The sequence below is a fragment of the Scyliorhinus canicula genome, chromosome 9 (assembly GCF_902713615.1).
Source record: "Scyliorhinus canicula chromosome 9, sScyCan1.1, whole genome shotgun sequence".
NCBI lineage: Eukaryota > Metazoa > Chordata > Chondrichthyes > Carcharhiniformes > Scyliorhinidae > Scyliorhinus > Scyliorhinus canicula.
The window spans coordinates 143,297,204-143,318,579 of record NC_052154.1 but is presented as its reverse complement, the minus strand read 5'-3'; the positions used below and the strand labels follow the sequence as shown (position 1 = coordinate 143,318,579).

The following is a 21,376-nucleotide window of genomic DNA, read 5'->3' as shown; positions in this document are numbered from 1 at the left end:
CTTAACACTCAATTTGGCTCTTTCGTTACTTAGCTCTGGAGTCGCCAGGTATCGTTAAGATACCGCCACAAGTTTCAAGGTTAAGTTCAAAGCAATAAAATCATACACCAATTAGTAAGTTCAAACAACTGAGTTTATTATAATAAAATTATAATAGTTCCCATGCATACGCTAAGAGGATTAAACTATTCCTACCGCTAAATAAACCAATACTTATCTCAAGGGAACTGCCGGATCAGGGGACAAGGCCTCTTGCTCTGCTCTGGTCTACAGACTTCAGGTTGGTACGGGTTAAAAAGGGGTCAGGAATGTCTATCTCTGGTAGCGATCGTTGTGAGACACTTACTTGCTGGCGGCTGCTGTCCCAAACCTCTCCTCTCTCTCGTTCAAGGTCTTCTTGGCAAAAGCTGGTCGAGGTGCTGGTCCAGAGAGGAGGGCTGGTCAAGGGGAGGAGGGCTGGTTCAGAAGAGAGAGGAGGGCTGGACAAGAAGAACAAACTAAGTGTGGGTCTGTCTTTTATAGGTCCCAGGGATCCGCGCCCCTTTGGGCAGACCCCTTTACCTGCTCTGAATCGATTGGGTCTCTTCCCAATCGATATGTTTGAATCCCCCCAATACTGAGGCTGTTCCTTGGCTACTGGCCGGGCCTTTCAGGTGTTTTGTTTTCGGATCCCGCTGGTGCCGGGGTGTCTGGTTTCCCATGCACTGTTGCAGTTACTTCCCCATTTGTGTCCATTGTCCCTGGGATCGTTCCATTACTATGTTAACTATCCCGGAGATTGTCTCATTAGTATGCGGAATGTTCTTTTCGGTGCTTTCTGCTCCCTTAGCAGACAGAATATACATTTGCTTGGTGCAGCCTGCTGGTGCTGCAAACATTGTCCATTTTAACCTGTAAGCTTTGCGTTCCTCCATTTTGTATTTAGGGAATGGCCAACTTCGGTGGCTACAGGATAGTATGGGGGCGTTGTCACTGGTGGGGAGGGTTCAGACCGTAAAGTTGACGGTACTCCGTGGGTGATAAAGGGGCTGCTGGTGGTTGCTGGCTGGCTCTCCTGAACTTTATAAGTTACTACTGGGCGCCAAATATAGCGATGGTCAGGAAATGGGTAGTGAGGGTGTGGTCGGTGTGGACGCGGATGGAGGCAGCCTCATGGAAGGACATGAGTTTGGGGGCACTGTTAACTCTGCCGTTCTCACTGACCAAGTACTCCACAAGCCCGATAGTGGTGGAGGCCCTGAGGGTGTAGGTGTCGTGGTGACAGCACATGGGGCTGGAGCGGGCTTCGGTTTGGGCACCAATATGTGGCAACCACCGGTTTGCTCCGGGGGGGACTAGATGGGGGGTTTCAGGGGTGGCAGCAGGCGGGGATCGAGCGGTTTGGGGACCTGTTTACAGACGGGGGATTTCTGTGCTTGGAGGAGGAGTTTAAGCTGCCCGGTGGGAATGGGTTCCGTTATTTACAGGTAAGAGACTTTGTGCAGAGGCGCCTGCTGCCCCAGGGTTGCAGAATAAGGTATTGTCAAAAACGGGAGTGCGAGGGGGGAAGGTATCGGAAATATATAAGTAGCTAATGGACTTTTTTTTTTAAAAGGGGGAATTGTTGTCGGGGTGTTGTTTATGTCAGCCATGTTGGCTGGGTTTTGTTTTTCTTGGTGTGTGGTTGCTTATTCTGTTAAAACGTAAAATATAAATGCCTCAATAAAATATTTTTCAAAAAAAGAATGCAGCAGTTCAAGAAGGCAGCTAACCACCTTCTTGAGAGAAACTAGGGATGGGCAATAGCGACTGTCCTAGCCAGTGAAGCCCACATCCCAAAAATGAATTTTTAATAAATCCACCTTGCAGCCTCCGCTTTCGTCCATACAAGCTGCAAGAACTTCAAGCACGGTGGACAATTGTAGGAATTGAGACTCCGTTCACTTTCTCGATCCTGTTATCTGCCTCACTTGCAGTTACATTCTCCTGTCTCTGTGACTACCTTCTGGAACAAAGTACCAAGTAACTATACCCCCACCCTAATGCATCGCTTTGTCCATCACTCGATTTCCAGCCTATTGAGTCTGAGCTGAAGCTCCTCAAGTCACAGACACTTCTTTCAAATATGCTTGCCATGGATCACACTTGCGTCCTTCAACTCCCACATATGGCAGCCTCTGTACATCCCTTGCCCAGCCATCTTTGTCTTACTTCATTTTAGATCATTCACCCTATCCCCCTGATCAGGTTTACTACTGCTAATCATCCTTACTGCGAGAAATAAAACTTTACAATTACTAATAAATTACCAAAGTTTTGAAAGAAAAACAAGAAAAATACTCACCAACCAATCATACGCCTTTTTCTCTGTGATTTTTCTCAACATGCAGCTGGTCAACAGATTGACCCCCCAGTTAGGTCTGCTGTCTCCTGAGCTGCTTTATGCCTTGCTGGGTCCCCTTGCTCCCACTCCTCATTGCACTATTTTAAAGATCGCTGGGTGCGTTCTCTTCCACTCCTTATGTGGTTTTAAGCCTTGCCTCTCCCACGCTCCCCCTTGCACTGTTTTAAGCTTTGCTGTATCTGTGCGCTCCCACTCCTCCTCGTGCTGTTTTATGCATTGCTGGCTCCGCTCTCTCTTGCTACTCCTCGAGAGTGGTGAACTGTTGTTTACAGACTGAGGGACAGTATACAGTGGCATTTTCCAGAAGGCCAGTGTATTTCTTTATATATATTAAGGTGACTTGAGGGGCAGAGCACAATTTTTTTAATTGCGCATGAGACGAAACTTAGAAAAAAATTGTGAACCATGAGAAGGATCGGGATAGACTTCAAGAGGATGTGAACAGATTGGTGAAATGGACATGAACATGACAGATGAAATTTATCAGAAAAGTGCAAAATGTTCCATTCTGGTAGAAGACAGGTAATGTAAATGATACAGTTCACCCGGGTTCGATCCCAACCCAGGGTCACTGTCTGGAGTTTGCACATTCTCCCGGTGTCTGCGTGGATCTCACCCCCACAACCTAAAGATGTGCAGGTTACGTGCATTGGCCACGCTAAATTACCCCTTAATTGGAAAAAAAGAATTGGCTAATCTAAATTTAAATAAATAAATAAATGATACAGTTCGAAAAGGGATGCAGAAGCATCAGGACATGGGGTATATCTGTACAAATGATTGAAGATAATGAGGCAAATTGAGAATGTGGCATACACGTTCCTAGGCTTTATAAATAGAGAGTGCAGTACACTGTAATGCACCCAGGATGCAACATCAGCTGAATTCATCTTCGGAGTAACTTTCCTCTCAGGTGGTGCATACAGATTCATTGGGTTGTGAACTAATCTCTCAAACCTGCGTGTGTGTTTGCAGAACCCGATGACAGTTGTGTTGACTTTTTTTTGTTCTTTGTATTTCTCTGCTCGTGAATATATTTTAATGTTCAATATTTATACTTGACTTTATAAAAGACTGGTTGCCCTTAACTGCACCATTGTGTCCAATTCTGGGCATCAAACGTTAAGGCAGATTTGAAGGCACTGAAGGAGAGGGTTCAGAAAAGATTTACACGAGTTGTTCTGACTGAACACAAAGGACCTCATTAACAAGAATAGATTGGAGAAGTTGGGGTGGCTATCTTTCCAGAAGGGATGGTTGAGATGAGGTTTGATAGAAATGTTCAAAATCGTGAGGGGCCTGGACAGTATAGATCGGTGGGATCTCAGTCACAAGACATTGCTGCAAGAGTTCCTCAGGGTAGTTGCGTAGGCCGAACCATCTTCAGCTGCTTCATCCCTTACCTTTTCTTTGTCATTAGGTCAGAAGTGGAGATATTTGCTGATGATTGCACAATATTCACCATTTACTGTTGCTCAGGTACTAAAGAGGTCCATGCCCATATGCAACAAAACCTGGGCATCATTTTGGCAAGTAACATTCTTGCCAGGCAATGAGCATCTTTAATAGGAGAGAATCTAACCATCTCTCCTTGACATTCAGTGGTGGTATCATCGCTGAAACCCCACGATCAGCATTCTGGGGGTTACCATGGACTGTAGCTGCAAGAAGATCAGAGTTTGTGGATTCTGTGGAGAGTAACTGACTTCCTGACTACCCAAAGCCTGCCCACCATCTACAAGCCACAAGTCAGGAGTGTGATGGAACACTTCACTTGCTTGGATGAGTGCAGCACCAACAGCGTTCAAGAGGTTCAACACCATGCAGTGCAAGCAAACTGACTGTTGGCACTCCATCCACCCACCACCTGTAGCATCTACTACCGATACACAGTGGCCTCAGTGTATACCATTTACAAGATACACTGCAGCAAGGCACCTTTATGTGTCCTTTACCACCTAAAGATGCTTGGGAACATCACCCATCCAAGCAACGCACCATCCTGACTTGGAACTATATTGCCATTTCTTCACTGTTGCTGGGTCAAAATCCAGAAACAACTTTCCTAAATGCACTGTGGGTGTACCCACACCACATGGACTGCAGCGGTGCAAGATGGCGGCTCACCACTACCATCTCAACAGCAATTAGAGATTGGCAATTAATGCTGGCCTAGCCAGCAACGCCCATATCCCATGAATGAATATTTAATGAACTGTTCCCACTGTTGGAAGGATCTGGAAACAGAAGTCATTGGTGATGAGCAAACGAAGTGGAGGCAGTGGGAGGGGAAACTTTAGACCGTGATTGATTAGGATGTGGAATGCACTGCCCGAGAGTTTGGTGGAGGTAGATTTAATTCTTAAGAAAATTGGATAATTAAATGAAGAGAAAATATTTGCAGGGTTTTGGGAAAAGAGAGTGGGATATCTGAGTTGCTCTCAGAGCTAGCAATGACATGAAAGGCCAAATCTTTCTGTATATTCTATTCTATGAATTTGTATTTTGTTGTTCTACAGACTGCACTGGAGAATTTTCCTGAACTGACGACATGTACCTCGGGAGCAAAGAGCAACAATTCCAATATGTCAAAAATTAAATTGAGTGGTAAAAGTTACAACAAGAAGACGCTCCAAGCATTAAAACATAATGCTAAGGGCCAAAAGGTAAGATCTTCTGGCTTAAACCAAAAATAGAAGTCTAATGTACTTTTTCCTCCAAATTAGTCTATTCTACCACATGAGATCTAATAATGGTTTCAAAAAATCTTCCAAAATCTCAACAATTATGCAGTCAAAATTATTCAGCTGGAGGTAATAGTATTTACTAATTGGTTGATCATTGATTCCTTTTCGAACATCATCTTCATAACTCCCAAAAATAAGCTTGTATATTAAATTGCTCTGTTCAAAATAATCCCATTGACATTGAAGAAATGTCTCTGAAATACCAAGAAAAATGCTTCTGTGCATCATAGAATCTTGGAAATTTACGACACAGAAAGATATCATTATATCTGTACTAGCCTAATCCCTAAGTTCAGCTCTTGATCGTCTAGTTTTTGTCATGCCTCGTGAAATCATGTCCTATTCATAACTTGAAACCTGATGAAGCTACAATTTGTGTACCAGACAGTATCAGCAGCAAGTAATAGAGCTAAGGAATTCTACAATCAATGGATCAGATCTAAACTCTGTAGACCTGCCACATCCAATTGGGAATGGTGGTGGGCAATTAAAGAACTCGCGGGAGGACAAGGCTCCACAACTAACCCCCTCTCAATGACCGAGGAGCCAAGCATATAAAGGCAAGCGATAAGGCTGAAGCGTTAGCCACAATCTTCAGCCAGAAGTGCCGAGTGGGTGATCCATCTCTGACTGCTCTTGAGGTCTGTAGCATCACAGATGTCAGTCTTCAGCCAGTTCAATTCTCTACGTGTGATAGGAGGAAAAGGCTAAAGGCACTGGATACTGCAAGGACTTTGGGCCTGACAATGTTTCGGCAACAGTCCTAAAGATTTGTAATCCAGAAATTGCAGTGTCCCGAGCCAAGTTGTTCCAGCTACAACACTGGCATCTACCAGCAATGTGGAAAATTACCCAGTTATGTCCTGTGCACATGAAACAGGACATATCCAACCCGGCCATGGGAGGAGAGGAGAGTTAGAGTATTAAAGGATTTGTTTCTGGGGGGCCGTTTTAGGAGGCTGGAGGAGTTGGGTAGAAATATAGGCTGAGGCAGGAGGAGGTATTTAGATATCTGCAGGTCCGAGATTTCGCCAAGAAGGAGGTTCAGAGCTTCCCGATGGCGCTGGCCTCCACATTACCAGAGGAGGTATTGACAGCAGGGGAAATGGAGTGAGTGGCAGTGTCAGCGATCTATGGGAAGATTCTGGGGGAGGACAAGGTATCATTGGAGGGGATTAAAGCTTTGGGGCAGGGTATGGAGGAAGGGCTGTGGTGTGAGGTGCTCCGGAGGGTGAATGCTTCAACTTCGTGCATGAGTTTGGGGTTGACACAGTTGAAGGTGGTATTTAGGGCGTACCTCACGGGGGCAAGGATGAGCCGACTCTTCGAGGGGGTGGAGGTGTGTGAGTGCTGTGGAAGGGGTGCTATGTCTTTTCGTCCGACGTCATTTCGTCCAACGACACTTCGTCCACGTCTTTTGGTCCAACGTCTTTTTGTCCGCCCGTCTTTTGGTCCAACGTCACTTCGTCCAATTATCCAATTACAAATAGTTTAATTTAGTTTTTCAATGTTACTGCTCAAGGATCCTCTCCACCTATTTCGCCTCTTGAGGTTGAGTTCTGCATTTGTGCTGCTTGATCTCCAGACATTATTAAGATAAGCTGCAGGATATTCACCCATGTATGCTCCAGCGTGATGAGAGCCATTGTATCTGATGGAATATTTGATCATTTCAGACCTGTAATGTCAGAACCCACTGCCAACCAGAGGTTTTAATCACTCGACGAAAATCGAGTTTAAATCTGCTTCTTTCAGAACTGCACTCATTGTCTAAATCCAATTAGACTCCCACTTATATCTGTGTCTGTCGGAATTGTAGAATATCAAATCATCTTGTCCTCTCCCCATTATTCTCTCTCGGGTACAGTTCTGGAAATCTAACTTTTAGGGAATTTCGGGAATTTACAATTTACATCAATTGTAAGTAATTTCGGGAATTTTAAGTAATTAGTAAACTTTTAGATTTTTTAACTGCATTTTTAGATTTTTTAACTGCATTTTTCAACTTGCATTTTACTTGCATTTTATCAATTACTTGCATTTTAGCAATTAAATTCACTTGCTGTATTGTACTTGCATTTTATCAATTAAATGGTTTTATACGGAGTTAATTTGTAATTGGATAATTGGACGAAGTGACGTTGGACCAAAAGACGGGCGGACAAAAAGACGTTGGACCAAAAGACGTGGACGAAGTGTCGTTGGACGAAGTGACGTCGGACGAAAAGACGCAACACGGTGGAAGGAGCCCAGGAAATCATGTTCATATGTTTTTGTCCTCTCCGAAACTGGAGGGAGGTCTTGAAGATCATCTCGGGGGTGGCGCATGTGAGGTTCGAACCATGGCCTCGAGAAGCCATATTCGGGGTGTCGGACCAGCCTCAGCTTGTTTTGTATTTGGGATGTAGGGAGGAGGTTTGGGTTTGTATGAAGAAGGGGCTGTTGGTTGGGGGATTGCTGTTGTATTTGTTATTATCTTTTGTTGGGTGTATATTTGATGTAAGTGTGGAAAATGAGAATAAAATTATATATTTTTTTTAATTCAACTCGGCCAATTACTGCCCCATCAGTCTACTCTTGGTCATCAGTAAAGTGATGGAAGAGGGCATCAATAATGCTATCAAGCAGCACTTGCTTACCATTAACCTGCTCACTGATGCTCAGTTTGGGTTCCGCCAGGGTCATTCAGTTCCTGTCCTCATAACAGCCATGTTTCAAACATGGACAAAGGAGCTGAATTCCAGATGTGAGGTTCTAGTAATACCCTTGATGTCAAGGCAGCATTTGACCAAGTATGGCATTAAGGAGCCCTAGCAAAACTGGAGACGATGGGAATCCAAGGGTTTCATCACTCGCACAAAGGAAAATAGTTGTGGTGGTTAGAAGTCAATCATCGCGGTTGCGGCTATGCGGAGCTAAGCCGCACGTTCGGCAGCTCCCGGCAGGAACAGACTTTTGGGCTCTTTTAAGGGCCCCCAGCGGTACTTGCTCGACGGTTCCCGACGTGGGAAGGTGTCTGCAGCGGATCCCCAGTGGTCTATGGTCTTGACCAGGAGTGGGGCCAGCAAAATAGCGGTGGCAGCGCCTAAGATGGCGGCCGGCGGAGGCCTCAAGGAATGGAGGCAGTGGGCGCAGGTGCAGCAGGAGACTCTCCAGCAATGTTTTCAGGAGCTAAAAGTAGAGCTGCTAGACTAGCTGAAGGTGAATGCGGACAAGCTGCTGGCGACGCAGGCAGCTCAGGGGGTGGAGATCCGGGAGCTCCGACAACAAGCCTCCGAAAGAGAGGATGAGGCCGCGGCCCTCACGGTAAAGGTGGAGATGCATGAGGCGCTCCATAAGTAGTGGCAGGAGCGGTTCAAGGAGATGGAGAACCGGTCGAGGCGGAAAAATTTGCGGATCCTGGGCCTCACGGAGGGGCTGGAGGGGTCAGACCTGGGGGCCTATGTGGTCGTTTTGTTGAACTCGCTGATGGGAGCTGGGTCCTTCCAGGGGCTCCTGGAGCTGGAGGGGGCCCACAGAATACTGGCCAGGAAGCCCAAGCCGAATGAGCCACCACGGGCGGTGCTGGTGCGGTTCCACCGGTTCGCTGACCGAGAGTGCGTGCTGAGGTGGGCCAAGAAGGAGCGGAGCAGCAAGTGGGAGAACACGGTAGTGCGGATCTACCAGGACTGGAGTGCGGAGGTGGCTAAGCGGAGGGCCGGGTACAACCGGACGAAGGTGGTGCTCCACAGAAAGAGTGTGAAGTTTGGCATGTTACAGCCGGCGCATCTGTGGGTCACTTTCAAGGACCGGCACTTTTATTTTGAGTCCGCGGAGGCGTGGGCCTTTGTGCAGGTCGAGAAGTTGGACTCTGACTGAGGGTCGGGGGTTTGTAAATAACTGTGTTAACTTTTGGTGGGAAGGGTCTCTGCTTTATGCTGTTTTAAGCTGGTTGTGTGTTGGTTCTTGGGCGGGTGGGGTGCTGTCTTTTTTGCGTGGGCGAGGTCGGGTAGAGGGAAAGCGTGGGCTTTTCTTCTGTTTCCCGCGCTGAGGGTGGATGGGGGTGGGGTCTGAGCTGAGAAGCGCAGGCTTTATTCCCCCGCGCGAGAGGGGGAGGAGGAGGGTCTGCTGATGGGTCTGGGGGAGGAGGAGTAGCCCCACGTTGGGGGGAGTCGGAGGTGTGGCGGGAGTCACCGGGGTCAGCAGAAGTTAGCTGGCTCACGGGAGTGTTACGGAGGGAGTAACGCGGCTGGGAGGTGTCCTAGCCTTGAGGGGGAGGGGGGTGGGGGGGGTACCGGGTTGCTGCTGAAATGGCCAGGAAGGAGCTGGAGTATGCAGGGGGGGGCCGGGGTGGGGGTTTGCCGCCGTGGGGGACGGGCCGAGCGGGGGGCGCTGGCCTGGGGCGGGCAGGGGACGGGTTATGGCTAGTCGGCAGGGGGAGGGGGGCAGGGAGCCCTCTGAACCGGCTGATAACTTGGAATGTGAGGGGGCTGAATGGGCCGGTCAAACAGGCCCGGGTGTTTACGCACCTGAAGGGGCTGAAGGCAGACGTGGCTATGCTCTAGGAGACGCACCTGAAGGTGGCGGAACAGGTTAGACTGAGGAAGGGCTGGGTAGGCCAGGTGTTTCATTCGGGGCTGGATGCAAATAATCGGGTGGTGGCGATTCTGGTGGGGAAAAGGGTGTCGTTTGAGGCGTCAAAAGTAGTGGCTGACAGTGGAGGGAGGTATGTGATGGTGAGCGGCAAGTTGCAAGGGGAGCGGGTGGTGCTGGTGAATGTCTATGCCCCAAATTGGGACGATGTGGATTTTATGCGGCGCATGCTGGGCCGCATTCCGGATCTAGAGACGGGGGGCCTGATACTGGGGGGGACTTTAACACAGTGCTGGATCCCCCATTGGATCGATCCATGTCCAGGACGGGCAGGAGGCCCGCGGCGGCTAAGGTGTTGAGGGGGTTTATGGACCAGATTTTGGGGGGGGGGGGGGGGGGTGGATCCTTGGAGGTTCGCGAGGCCGAGGGCCAGGGAGTATTCATTTTTTTCCCACGTGCATAAAGCCTATTCCCGGATCGATTTTTTTTGTCTTGAGCAGAGGGCTGATTTCGATGGTGAAGGATGCCGAGTATTCGGCCATAGTCATTTCGGACCATGCCCCGCACTGGGTAGAAAAAAGAAACAAAGAAAGAGATAGAGAGGAAAGGGAAAAAGATAGAGAATTTGAACTTCGGAAAATGGCTCTGAAACATGAAAATTTGTTAAAATTGGCAGACGCAAAGGGACACGTACAGTTGGAGGAGATGGATGAGGATAATGAGACAGAGTGTCATAGTCGAAGACGTGGTGGGGATAGGCAGCATGCAGTCGGGGAAGGCGCCGGGGCTGGATGGGTTTCCGGTCGAATTTTACAAAATGTATGCAGACCTGATGGGCCCCTGTTGGTTAGGACCTTTAACGAGGCAAGGGAGGGGGGGACTTTGCCCCCGACTATGTCACGGGCGCTGATTTCCTTGATCCTTAAACGGGACAAGGACCCCCTACAGGTGGGATCATATAGGCCGATCTCGTTAAATGTGGATGCCAAGCTGTTGGCGAAGATCTTGGCCACAAGGATAGAGGACTGTGTGCCAGGGGTCATTCATGAGGACCAGACAGGGTTTGTGAAGGGAAGGCAGCTGAACACCAATATACGTAGGCTTCTGAATGTTATAATGATGCCGGCGGTAGAAGGGGAGGCAGGGATAGTGGTAGCATTAGATGCGGAGAAGGCCTTTGATAGGGTTAAGTGGGGGTACTTGTGGGAGGTGCTGGAAAGGTTTGGGTTCGGGGAGGGGTTTGTCAGTTGGGTGAGGCTGTTATATGAGGCCCCGATGGCGAGCGTAGCCACGAATAGGAGGAGTTCGGAGTACTTTCGGTTGTACCGGGGGACGAGGCAGGGGTGTCCCCTGACCCTTTTCTCTTTGCGTTGGCAATTGAGCCCCTGGCCATGGCGTTGAGGGAGTCGAGGAATTGGAGGGGTCTGGTGCGGGGTGGGGAGGAGCACAGAGTGTCATTATACGCAGATGACTTGTTGCTTTATGTGGCAGACCCAGTGGGGGGAATGCCGGAGGTGATGCAGATCCTTAGGGAATTTGGGGGCTTTTCTGGGTACAAGCTCAACCTGGGTAAGAGTGAGCTGTTCGTCGTGCACCCGGGTGATCAAGAGAAGGGGATTGGTAGGCTCCCGCTGAAAAGGGCGGGGAGGAGCTTTCGGTACCTGGGAGTCCAGGTGGCTAGGAACTGGGGGGCCCTTCACCAGCTTAACCTCACTAGGCTGGTGGAACAAATGGAGGAGGAGTTCAAAAGATGGGACATGTTGCTGCTGTCGCTGGCGGGCAGGGTGCAGTCCGTCAAGATGACGGTGCTCCCAAGGTTTTTGTTCCTGTTCCAGTGCCTCCCCATCCTTATCCCGAAGGCCTTTTTTAGGAGGGTCAACAGGAGTATTACAGGATTTGTATGGGCGCATGGGACTCCGAGGGTGAGAAAGGTGTTTTTGGAGCGGGGCAGGGATGGGGGGGGCTGGCGTTGCCCAACCTCTGTGGGTACTCTTGGGCTGCCAACGCAGCGATGGTGCATAAGTGGGTAATGGGCGGGGCAGGGGCAACCTGGAAGAGGATGGAGATGGCGTCCTGCGTGGACACGAGCCTGGAGGCGCTGGTAACGGCGCCATTGCCGCTCCCTCCAAGTTTGGGCTCCCCCCGAGGAACATGTTTAGGTACATGCAGGTTAGGGCGTTTGCCAGGCGGCAGGTGGAGGGGTTCCCTCTGCTGCCCCCATGTGGGGTACGGGACAGGGTACTCTCGGGGGTGTGGGTTGGAGGGGGGAGGATTTCGGACATGTACCACGTCATGCAGGAGGTGGATGAGGCCTCGGTGGAGGAGCTGAAGGGTAAATGGGAGGAGGAGCTGGTTGAGGAGATTGAGGAGGGGGCGTGGGCGAATGCCCTGGAAAGAGTGAATTCCTCCTCGTCCTGTGCGAGGCTTAGCCTCATACAGTTCAAGAAAGAATCTAACCATTGCCCTTGACATTCAATGGCATTACCATCGCTAAATCACGCACTATCAACATCCTGGGTATTATCATTGACCAGTACCTGAACTGGACTAGCCATATAAATACTGTGGATGCAATACAGGCCAGAGGCTAGGAATTCTGTGGCGAGTAACTCATCTCCTCACTCTCCAAAACCTGTCCACCATCTACAAGGCACAAGTCGCAAGTGTGATGGAATACTCACCACTTGACTGGTTTGATATAGCTCCAACAACACTCAAAGCTCAATACCATCCAGGACAAAACAGTCTGATTGATTGATAAACCTTCCACAAACATTCACTTTCTTCACCACTGACAAACTCTGTGTACCACTTACAAGGTGCCCTGCAGAAACAACCAAGGCTTCTCAGGCAGCTCCTTCCAAACCCATGACCACTACCATCTAAAAGGACGTGGGCAACAAACACATGGGAGCACCAGTTCCCCTCCATGTCACTCTCCAGCCTGACTTGGAAATATATCGCTGTTACTTCACTGTTGCTGAATCAAAATCACCCCTCTCTGAACAGCACTGTGGTTGTAACTACACCACATGGACTGCAGAAGTTCAAGAAAGCAACTCGCCACCACCATCTCCAGGGAAACTTTTGCAGTTTCTGCACAAAGGATAAACTTGTGTCTAAAAATCCCTCTGGGAAAGTTCTCAAATACAAATGGATACCTCTGGTGCAAAGGGCTTGGTATCCCTTACCAGCTCAGTGGAAGAGATCCAGCAAACTATGATCACCAATTGTGATGCAGGCATGAGGATGGAATATCAAATAATGTCTTCAAATGTGCTAATCATAACTGGTATGTTGATGGATTACCAATCATTCCCCATTGTGTATCAGTCACCCTGGTTCCAAATCATTATTTGGAGAATGGAAGTTGCCATCATGTGACCAAAACTAAATTCTGGTGCCAAATCCTTTATTATTCCAAGACCAGAGAAAAACTCAATCAGACTACAGCAACCACCAGCTGCTGAAAACATGGGAGAAAAGGCAGTGAACCCAATCCCATTTTTAAAACCTTGATTGCCCAGCCTGATTCCTACTCCAGGTCCAGCTGCAAAGAAACCTGATCGCCTGGAAAAGCAATAATAATAATGTGTAATAAGTGACGACCATCGCGATTTGCTGAACATCCATCTCTTTAAAGGAATCTGACTTTCTCATGTACGATTGCAGTTACTGAAGTCACCCTTTTGAAGTGAAAATGCCTCCTTTGTCAGGTCTCTGACAACTTCTTTCTGCAACATACCAAGCATGTGTACTCTGAACTATTCTTTTGTTTACAACTTGGAAAAGTGTATTGTTCTATGTGTGTGAATGAATACAGTATGAAGTCTTACAACACCAGGTTAAAGTCCAACAGGTTTGTTTCAAACGCTAGCTTTCGGAGCACTGCTCATTCACCTAAGGAAGGAGCAGTGCTCCGAAAGCTAGTGTTTGAAACAAACCTGTTGGACTTTAACCTGGTGTTGTAAGACTTCTTACTGTGCTCACCCCAGTCCAACGGCGGCATCTCCACATCTTGTGAATAAATAATCCTCTTTATTTCAACATATGAAAGTTTAATGCTGTTATTTCAATTGACCGCGCACACTCTGGGAGCTAAGAAATGCACACATCTTCCTTTCCAAAACCTCTCTGATAATGGACTGTGAGGGAAAGGTTGCAAAAGTTGCAGTTCTCTCCCGATTCTGTCCTTAACACTTTATAGGTTCCCGTGCTTCAAAGTGCATATTAAAGTACTTTTATAATGCAATGAAGGTTTCTGTTGCTACCACCCTGTCGAGTGGGAAATTCTAGAACCCAGCCACTCTCCAGGTGAAAAAAATGTTTCTTTATCTCCCCTCTAATCTTTCTACCAATTACGGGTACTTTAAATCTTGACCTCTCTGCTAAAATAAATCGATTCTTCCTATCCGCTACATCTGGGCCCATATAATTTTATACTCTCAACTAATTCTCCCCTCAGCCTGCTCTGTTCCAAAGAAAAGTGCCGCAGCCTATCCAACCTTTCCTCATAGTTAGAATTCAACAAAAGAGTACGGTTCCAGATGGAGAATGTGGTTGCAGATCAGGGGAGTAGATATGTGATTGTGACAGGGGCGCTGGAGGGGAGGTTAGCGGCGCTGGTAAGTGTTTACGGTCCCAATTGGGACGATGTGAGATTCGCGAAGAAGGTGTTTGGGGCCATCCCCGACTTGGACACACACAAACTGATAGTGGGGGCGGGGGGGGGGACTGGAACTTGGTGCAGGAGCCAAGGTTGGACAGGTCACAGCTGCATTCGCTGATCCCATTGGGGGAGAGTGAGGGGGGGGGGTAGGGGGCCGAAGGTGTTGGCTGGGCCAATGGTGAAAATGGGAGAGGTGGACCCTTGGCGGTTTCTGCACCCGAGGGAGTGGGAGTACAAGCATAGGGTGTCCTTGTATGCTGGTGACTTGCTGTTATACCTGGCAGAACCGAGTATGTTAATGGGGGGAATATTGGAGCTGCTTCGGGTGTTTGGGTCATTCTCGGGGTACAAACTAAATCTGGACGAGAGTGAGTATTTTGTGGTGTCTCGGCCGGGTGTGGGGGGCCTGTCCCGGGGGGGGGGGCTCCGCAGGTACAACATTTCTAGTTTGGTGGGGAGAGTGAAAGCTGATTTGGCAAGGTGGGATGGTCTCCCTCTGCCACTGGAGGGTCAGGCACAGGCAGTTAAAATGAACGTGTTGCCGCGATTTCTGTTTATTTTCCAATGCCTGCCGATTTTCCTGCCAAAGGCATTTTTCAGAGAGATTGAAGGAATGATTACCTCGTTCATATGGGGAGGGAAGGTGGCCAGAATTAGAAAGGCCTGCTACAGAGCGGAAGAGAGGCAGGGGGTTTGGGGCTTCCGAACCTGATGTATTATTACTTTTTTTTTTCATAAATTTAGTGTACCCAATTTTCTTTTTCCAATTAAGGGTCAATTTAGCATGGCCAATCCACCTAACCTGCACATCTTTGGGTTTTGGAGGTGAAACCCATGCAGACATGGGGAGAATGTGCAAACTCCACAGGGACAGTGACCCAGGGCCGTGATTTGAACCCGGGTCCTCAGCGCCGCAGTCCCAGTACTATCCACTGCGCCACATGCCGCCCTCCTGATGTATTATTACTGGGCGGCGAATGTGGAGAAGGTGCAGAGCTGGGTCAGAGGGGTTGATTCCCAGTGGGTCAGAATGGAGGAGAGTTTGTGCAGGGTGTCGGGCTTGAAGCACTAGCGACAGCGCCGCTCCGATGGCCCCGGGGAAATACTCAAGGAGTCCGGTAATAATAGCTTCATTGAGAATTTGAAGGCAGTTTCGTCAACACTTCGGGTTGGGGGCAGGGTCAAGGCAGTTCGGGGGAACCACAGATTTGAGCCAGGGAAATGGGATGGAAATTTTCGGAAATGGGAGGAGAAGGGGATTAAGACACTAAAAGATTTGTTGCTGGGGGGTTAGTTTGCAGGATTGAAGGAGCTGGAAGCGAAGTACGGGCTGGAGTAGGGGAATGTTTAGATGCATGCAGGTTCAATATTTTGTCAGGAAGGAGATACAGAATTTCCCGGTGGAGCCGGCCTCCACATTGCTGGAGGAGGTGCTGATGACAGGGGAACTGGAGAAGAGGGTAGTGTCGGCAGTTTCCAGAGCTATTTTGGAAGAGGAGAAGGCACCAATGGAAGGGATCAAAGCAAAGTGGGAGGAAGAGTTGGGAGAGGATATGGAGGAGGGGTTCTGGTGTGAAGTGCACCGGAGAGTGAATGCCTCCACCTCGTGCACGAGGTTGGGGCTGATAACAGCTGAAGGTGGTATATAGAGCACACCTCACGAGGGTGAAGATGAGCCGATTCTTTGAAGGGGTAGAAGATGTGTGTGAACTTGGCGAGGTGGGGGGGCCGCAAATCATGTTCATATGTTTTCGTCCTGTCCAAAGCTGGGGGATTACTGGAAGGAGGTTTTTACGGTAAACTCTAAAGTGGTGCACGTGAAACTGGACCCGGGCCCTCAGGAGGCCATATTCGGGGTGTCAGACCAGTCGAGTTGGAAATGGGTGCGGAGGCAGATGTTGTAGCCTTCGCCTCGTTGATCGCCCAAAGGCGGATCCTGATGGAATGGAGAGCAACCTCTCCACCCTGTGCCCTGGCGTGGCGGGGGGACCTGTTGGAATTCTTGACTCTTGAGAAGGTTAAGATAGAACTGAGGGGAAGGATGGAGGAGGTTCTACAATTCATGGGCATTATTCATAATGCACTTTCAAGAACTGGATAATATCGAACATTATTTGGGGGGGGTGGGGGGTTCATAGAAAATAAAACATAGAACATACAGTGCAGAAGGAGGCCATTCGGCCCATCGAGTCTGCACCAACCCACTTCCATTCTAACCCAATAACCCCTCTTAAACTTTTTTGGTTACTAAGGGCAGTTTATCATGGCCAATCCACCTAACCTGCAAGTCTTTGGATTGTGGGAGGAAACCGGTGCACCGGGAGGAAACCCATGCAGACATTGGGAGAACGTGCAGACGCCGCACAGACGGTGACCCAGCAGGGAATCGAACCTGGGACCCTGGCACTGTGAAAACACAGTGCTAATCACTTGTGCTACCGTGTTGCCCTGGTTGGAGGGTTGCGGGGAGGGGGACTGTGTGTGTTAATGATGACTATGGGTGATTCCTGATTCCTTTTTGTCATTTGTTTATGTGACCATGCGGGCTAATGTTTGGGGTTTGGTGGGAGGATGGGATTGTTGTTATTGATATGGGGATTGACATATTCGTTACTGATTATTGTTTATTGTTGGTGGGTGTAAAGTGGGAAAAAGGAGAATAAAAATATCTATTTTTCAAATAGTTAAAATTTAACATTCCTGGCAACATACTTGTAAATCTTCACTCTACCTCTCTGCAATGCAATCGTATCCTTCCTGTAATGTGGTGATCAGAACTCTTTAGCACTCTAGCTGTGGCCTAGCTAGTATTTCATATAGTTCCTGCAGCAGTTCAAAGGGCAGCTCACCACCACGTTCTCGAGGGCAGTTAGGAATGGGCTCCAACCATTGACGCCCACATCCCATAAATGAATAAAACATATATACATTATTTTTTTGAGATAATTTGCAGTGCCTAAAGCTATGGATTTTATTTTCTTTAATATGCATTGGGGTTGAAATTATTTTAAAATATGCATGTGGTATAACTTTTGAAATTGTTCAGTCATGTAATGTGAGATGCGGTGAGAAGAAAATGTGGCAAAGAAGCCTGAGCTATTTCAGATGATTTCAATGACTCTCCATATGAGTTGCTAAGTTAATTAGATAAAGTATAAGAATACATCTAATTTTTCTCATTCCAGTGCTGTTACTGTCAATCAGGTGGTTGCATTTTATTGCATTCTAATTGCATTCAAGTGGCTGAATGATCAGTTCACACTTTCTACTGAATTTTAAAATTATTTTGTTCTGGATTTCAAACTTAGGAATTCACTGTCGATCAAGAGAAATTGCAGTGCTGTACTTTATATCACACACTTCATCACTATAAATATCACACCTACCTGATTTGCAAGAAAGAGGTGAGTATTTAACATTCTGTAATATTAGTTGAATTCATAAAGTTTTGTTAAATGGCAACAAAGTAAAGAAGATCTGAGGATAAGTCTGTAAATCCTGGATTTAAAAATGTAAAGTTTGACATTTCTTGCAAAAGTTGATTTCTTAATCAAAGATGTGTTTTTTCCTCCTAAGACTTTGGTGCATCATCTCACAATACAGTTCTCCCATAATATATTTTCAAGTTTGCATTGTAAATTTAAATGAAGTTCAGAAGTCCTACTGATATTTCATTCTATGGTGGTTGCAAATATAAAAGTTAATTATTTGTTTTGCAAAAGACCAGGTTATTTTCTAACAATTGATAATTCTGAGTGTATACATAATTTATCAAATATTGTGATACGGTTACTGTGAATGAAGCAAGTTGATCTCCAAAAAGTTCAGAGATTTTATTTATATGAAAAAATATACATCAATGCAAAGCCAAATCTTCTGTATGCACTTGCTAAACTTTCTAATGCTTTTCCACTATTCTTTTGGATAGGCTGCTTCCATTCTAAAACAGAATAAAGACCTTGGCCAAGTTGAAACAATTCAGCAATGTATGGAAAATGAGAAATGGGTGGAGGACCTCTTTGAAAAATTTGGTGACCTCCTGACACAAGCACAGCAAAAGTGTTTGTAATGTACATATGAGATTTTTCAACGGTCTTACCTATGGCACTAACAAAATATCATGGAGACATTGAAATGAACTTTGGCACCCCAGTGATGCCAGACTAGGCCTTTAATAGTGGCGCTCATGGGCTTTGATGAACCTTGTATTTTGGTCCAAAGCTTCGCAGACATGGTGGCCAAGAAAACACATTTTGACATTGGGGGTTTATTGATTATTATGTCTGTAACCACATTTTTATGATGGCCAGCGTTTTTGATTTATTTGTATTCTGTGAACTTGAGATATTGAGTAACGTCTATTTCCAAAAAGAGAAAAAAACATTTTTTTTAAATAAACTTTTGTGACCGATCAAAATGGCAAGGCATGCACTAAGTATATTATGATTTTCTTTATTAATGTAGTTTTAACACTTTAGGAAACTGTTTTGTTCTACAAGAAATTCTTTAAATTTGGTTACTTGCCTCTTACTGACCTACAAGACAGAGGCTATCATATCTTTCTAATGTCTGCCTACCAAATTTCCATACATATTATAAAGAAAGTTGGTGTGTCATGACAGTCGTTACAGTAAGTATGCCATCAGAAAATATATAATTTTCATTGCTTTACAGACTCCTTTTACATTTTAAAATAGCAAGTTCAGGAAACTGGACGTGGAGTTGGTGCAATTCTATGACTATTTGTGTCAGTTCTGGTGATGAAAATGTGATGAACACATCTGTTTTCCCTGTTTTGAAGAAAAAATATTTTTACTTTATACCCATATTTCTTTAAAATAAATTGTACATTTTATTTCATCAGTAATTGTATTTTTCAGAGAAAATATTGTGGTTTGAATTATGTTCATTTATCTTTGTAATACACTTTGCATTGTTTCCAGTAAATTCTTTTCATTTATATGTTGATCACATTGTATACTTTATATACTGAGGTAAACTGCTATTTCTTTTTTCCTATTAATATAAGTTTGCTTCAGTGTGAACCAGATCTGCATATTGGACTAGTTTTGCCTTTTAAGTGTAGCTGTGTTACACATTGCAATTATTTTCTGATACATGAAAATAAATTTCCTACTAAACCTAAAACCAAAAAAAGTTTATATTATGCCATGAGAACTGTTTAACAATTCAGCAATATGTACAGCAGATTTGTAAATGTAGTTAAATTCAAATTGGTTTTGACTGTTAATGGATAATCTTTTCTACAATAATGTTACCCTGGTGGTTTATTTTTTGCTCTGATTGTTGCTTTCCATTTTATGAATCATGATGTTTTACTCTATCAAATTAACCCTTAAACTGTGCACCATTTTTTAAATGCCTCTTCCCACATTGTTTATTGCTTTAATTGTGTCTTTCAAATCATTACTGCTGTATGTTCCAGATTATTTGGAGGCAATAATGCTAAATATTTCCCTGTATATTTTAAATAATTTTTGAGGTAGTCAGTCCATGGTGTGAATAGCACACTCTTCTACTTTTAGTGACCCAGTTTCAACATCAAATACTCCTGACCCTGTTAGGGACAGCAGCATTTAAAGTTGTCTTCAACTCTCTTCACAAAAACTGTAATGGTGTAACATTTATTACATCAGTTGCCTTTTGCACCATTCTGAATGAGATAGTCAATATTGTGGAGTGGTATTTGACCTGGACTCAAACATTTGCCAGCATAACAATCCAATGCACTTCATAGGAACATTTTCAGATAAAATGTGACATTACGTGAGATATTAGGACACGTAACCAAAAGATGTTGCTTTTAAGGAGTGCCTTAAAGAAAGCGAGTAGATATTTTTGGGGCAGAAATGCTGGAGTTTAGAGCCAAGACAGTTGAAGGCACAAGAGGTCAGAATGAAAAGAAGGTGGAATTCCCAAGATTTGTTGGATAGAGGAAGTTGGAGATGGGGAGGAACAAGGCCATGATTCATAAAATAGAGGCAATGTTTTCAGGTCACCGAGCAAATGTGATAGGTTAACTGGACTGTGTAAATTGGGATTTGGGCAGCAGAGGATTCTGGGTGATGGGAGGTCGGCCAGGTGAGCATTGGAACAGTTGAGTCTGGAGGTAACAAAAGCTTGGATGAAGGTTTTAGAGCATATTGGCTGAGGCAGTGGTGGATATTCTCAATATTCTTGAGGTGAGGGAAAAGCGGTGGACTTTATTTACATAGTAATTCCTGAATATAATATGCTCCCAAATATTTACATAGATTTTAATGAACATAAAGTCAAAATTGCCTTATCACCAGGTACAATACACAACTAGATTTTTGCAAAGCTGCATTCAGTAACCCTTTATTGACAAAAGTGATGAGCGAACCCAGCTGTGCTAAATGATTTGATCCTAAATTGGCATAAATGGTTTGCATTGATGAGACTTTTTTTTAAATGCCAACGCTTGTTTTCATTTTTTGTTTAGTCAGTTGTCCTTGCTCTGTCTTTCACTCACTCTTGTTTTGTTTTCTTCAAAAAAGATTCCTGACAGAATGCATTTTGTCAAAATGTCTGATCTGGCTGTGTTTATAGCAGAAAAAAATGTACTAACATTTTGAAACTTGAAATCTTTTTTTTAAAAATAGGTTTTAGTTGAAGCTTTTCATCTTGCACTCATTTGGATAATTTGTAGGAATACCACTTTCTGGGAAAATAAATTTATAGTGTAAGAGAAGAGACATAGACATAGCTAAGATTTTTTTTTAGCGGTCTTAAAATTTCCTTTTTGCTTACCCTGCAATCAAATATATTAATACAGGAAGATGGTGGTGTAGTGGTATTGTCACTAGACTAGTAATTCAGTGACCCAGCGTAATACTCTGGGAACCCCAGTTTGAATTCCACCACAGCAGCTGGTGAAATTTGAAGTACATTTTTTTAAAATCCAGAATTAAAAAGTCTAATAATGACCATGAAACAATTGTCATAAACACCCCTCTGGTTCAC

At 45.7% G+C, this 21,376-nt stretch overlaps 1 protein-coding gene across 3 annotated transcripts in view; it reads left to right on the top strand.

Moving 5' to 3' along the window:
- Nucleotides 1-19,755, top strand: part of qser1 (glutamine and serine rich 1) — a 224,330-nt gene extending 204,575 nt beyond the window's left edge. For 2 of the 3 annotated variants that reach the window (XM_038807828.1, XM_038807827.1), the window contains 3 exons: nt 4,903-5,049; nt 17,680-17,775; nt 18,300-19,751. In XM_038807828.1, coding sequence (XP_038663756.1) covers nt 4,903-5,049; nt 17,680-17,775; nt 18,300-18,440 — 384 coding nt within the window. In that variant the 3' untranslated portion in view covers nt 18,441-19,751. Of the gene's footprint in view, nt 1-4,902; nt 5,050-17,679; nt 17,776-18,299 lie in introns of all 3 variants that reach the window. The other variant, XM_038807829.1, reaches the window with a different exon arrangement.
- The last annotated feature ends 1,621 nt before the right edge of the window (nt 19,756-21,376 follow it).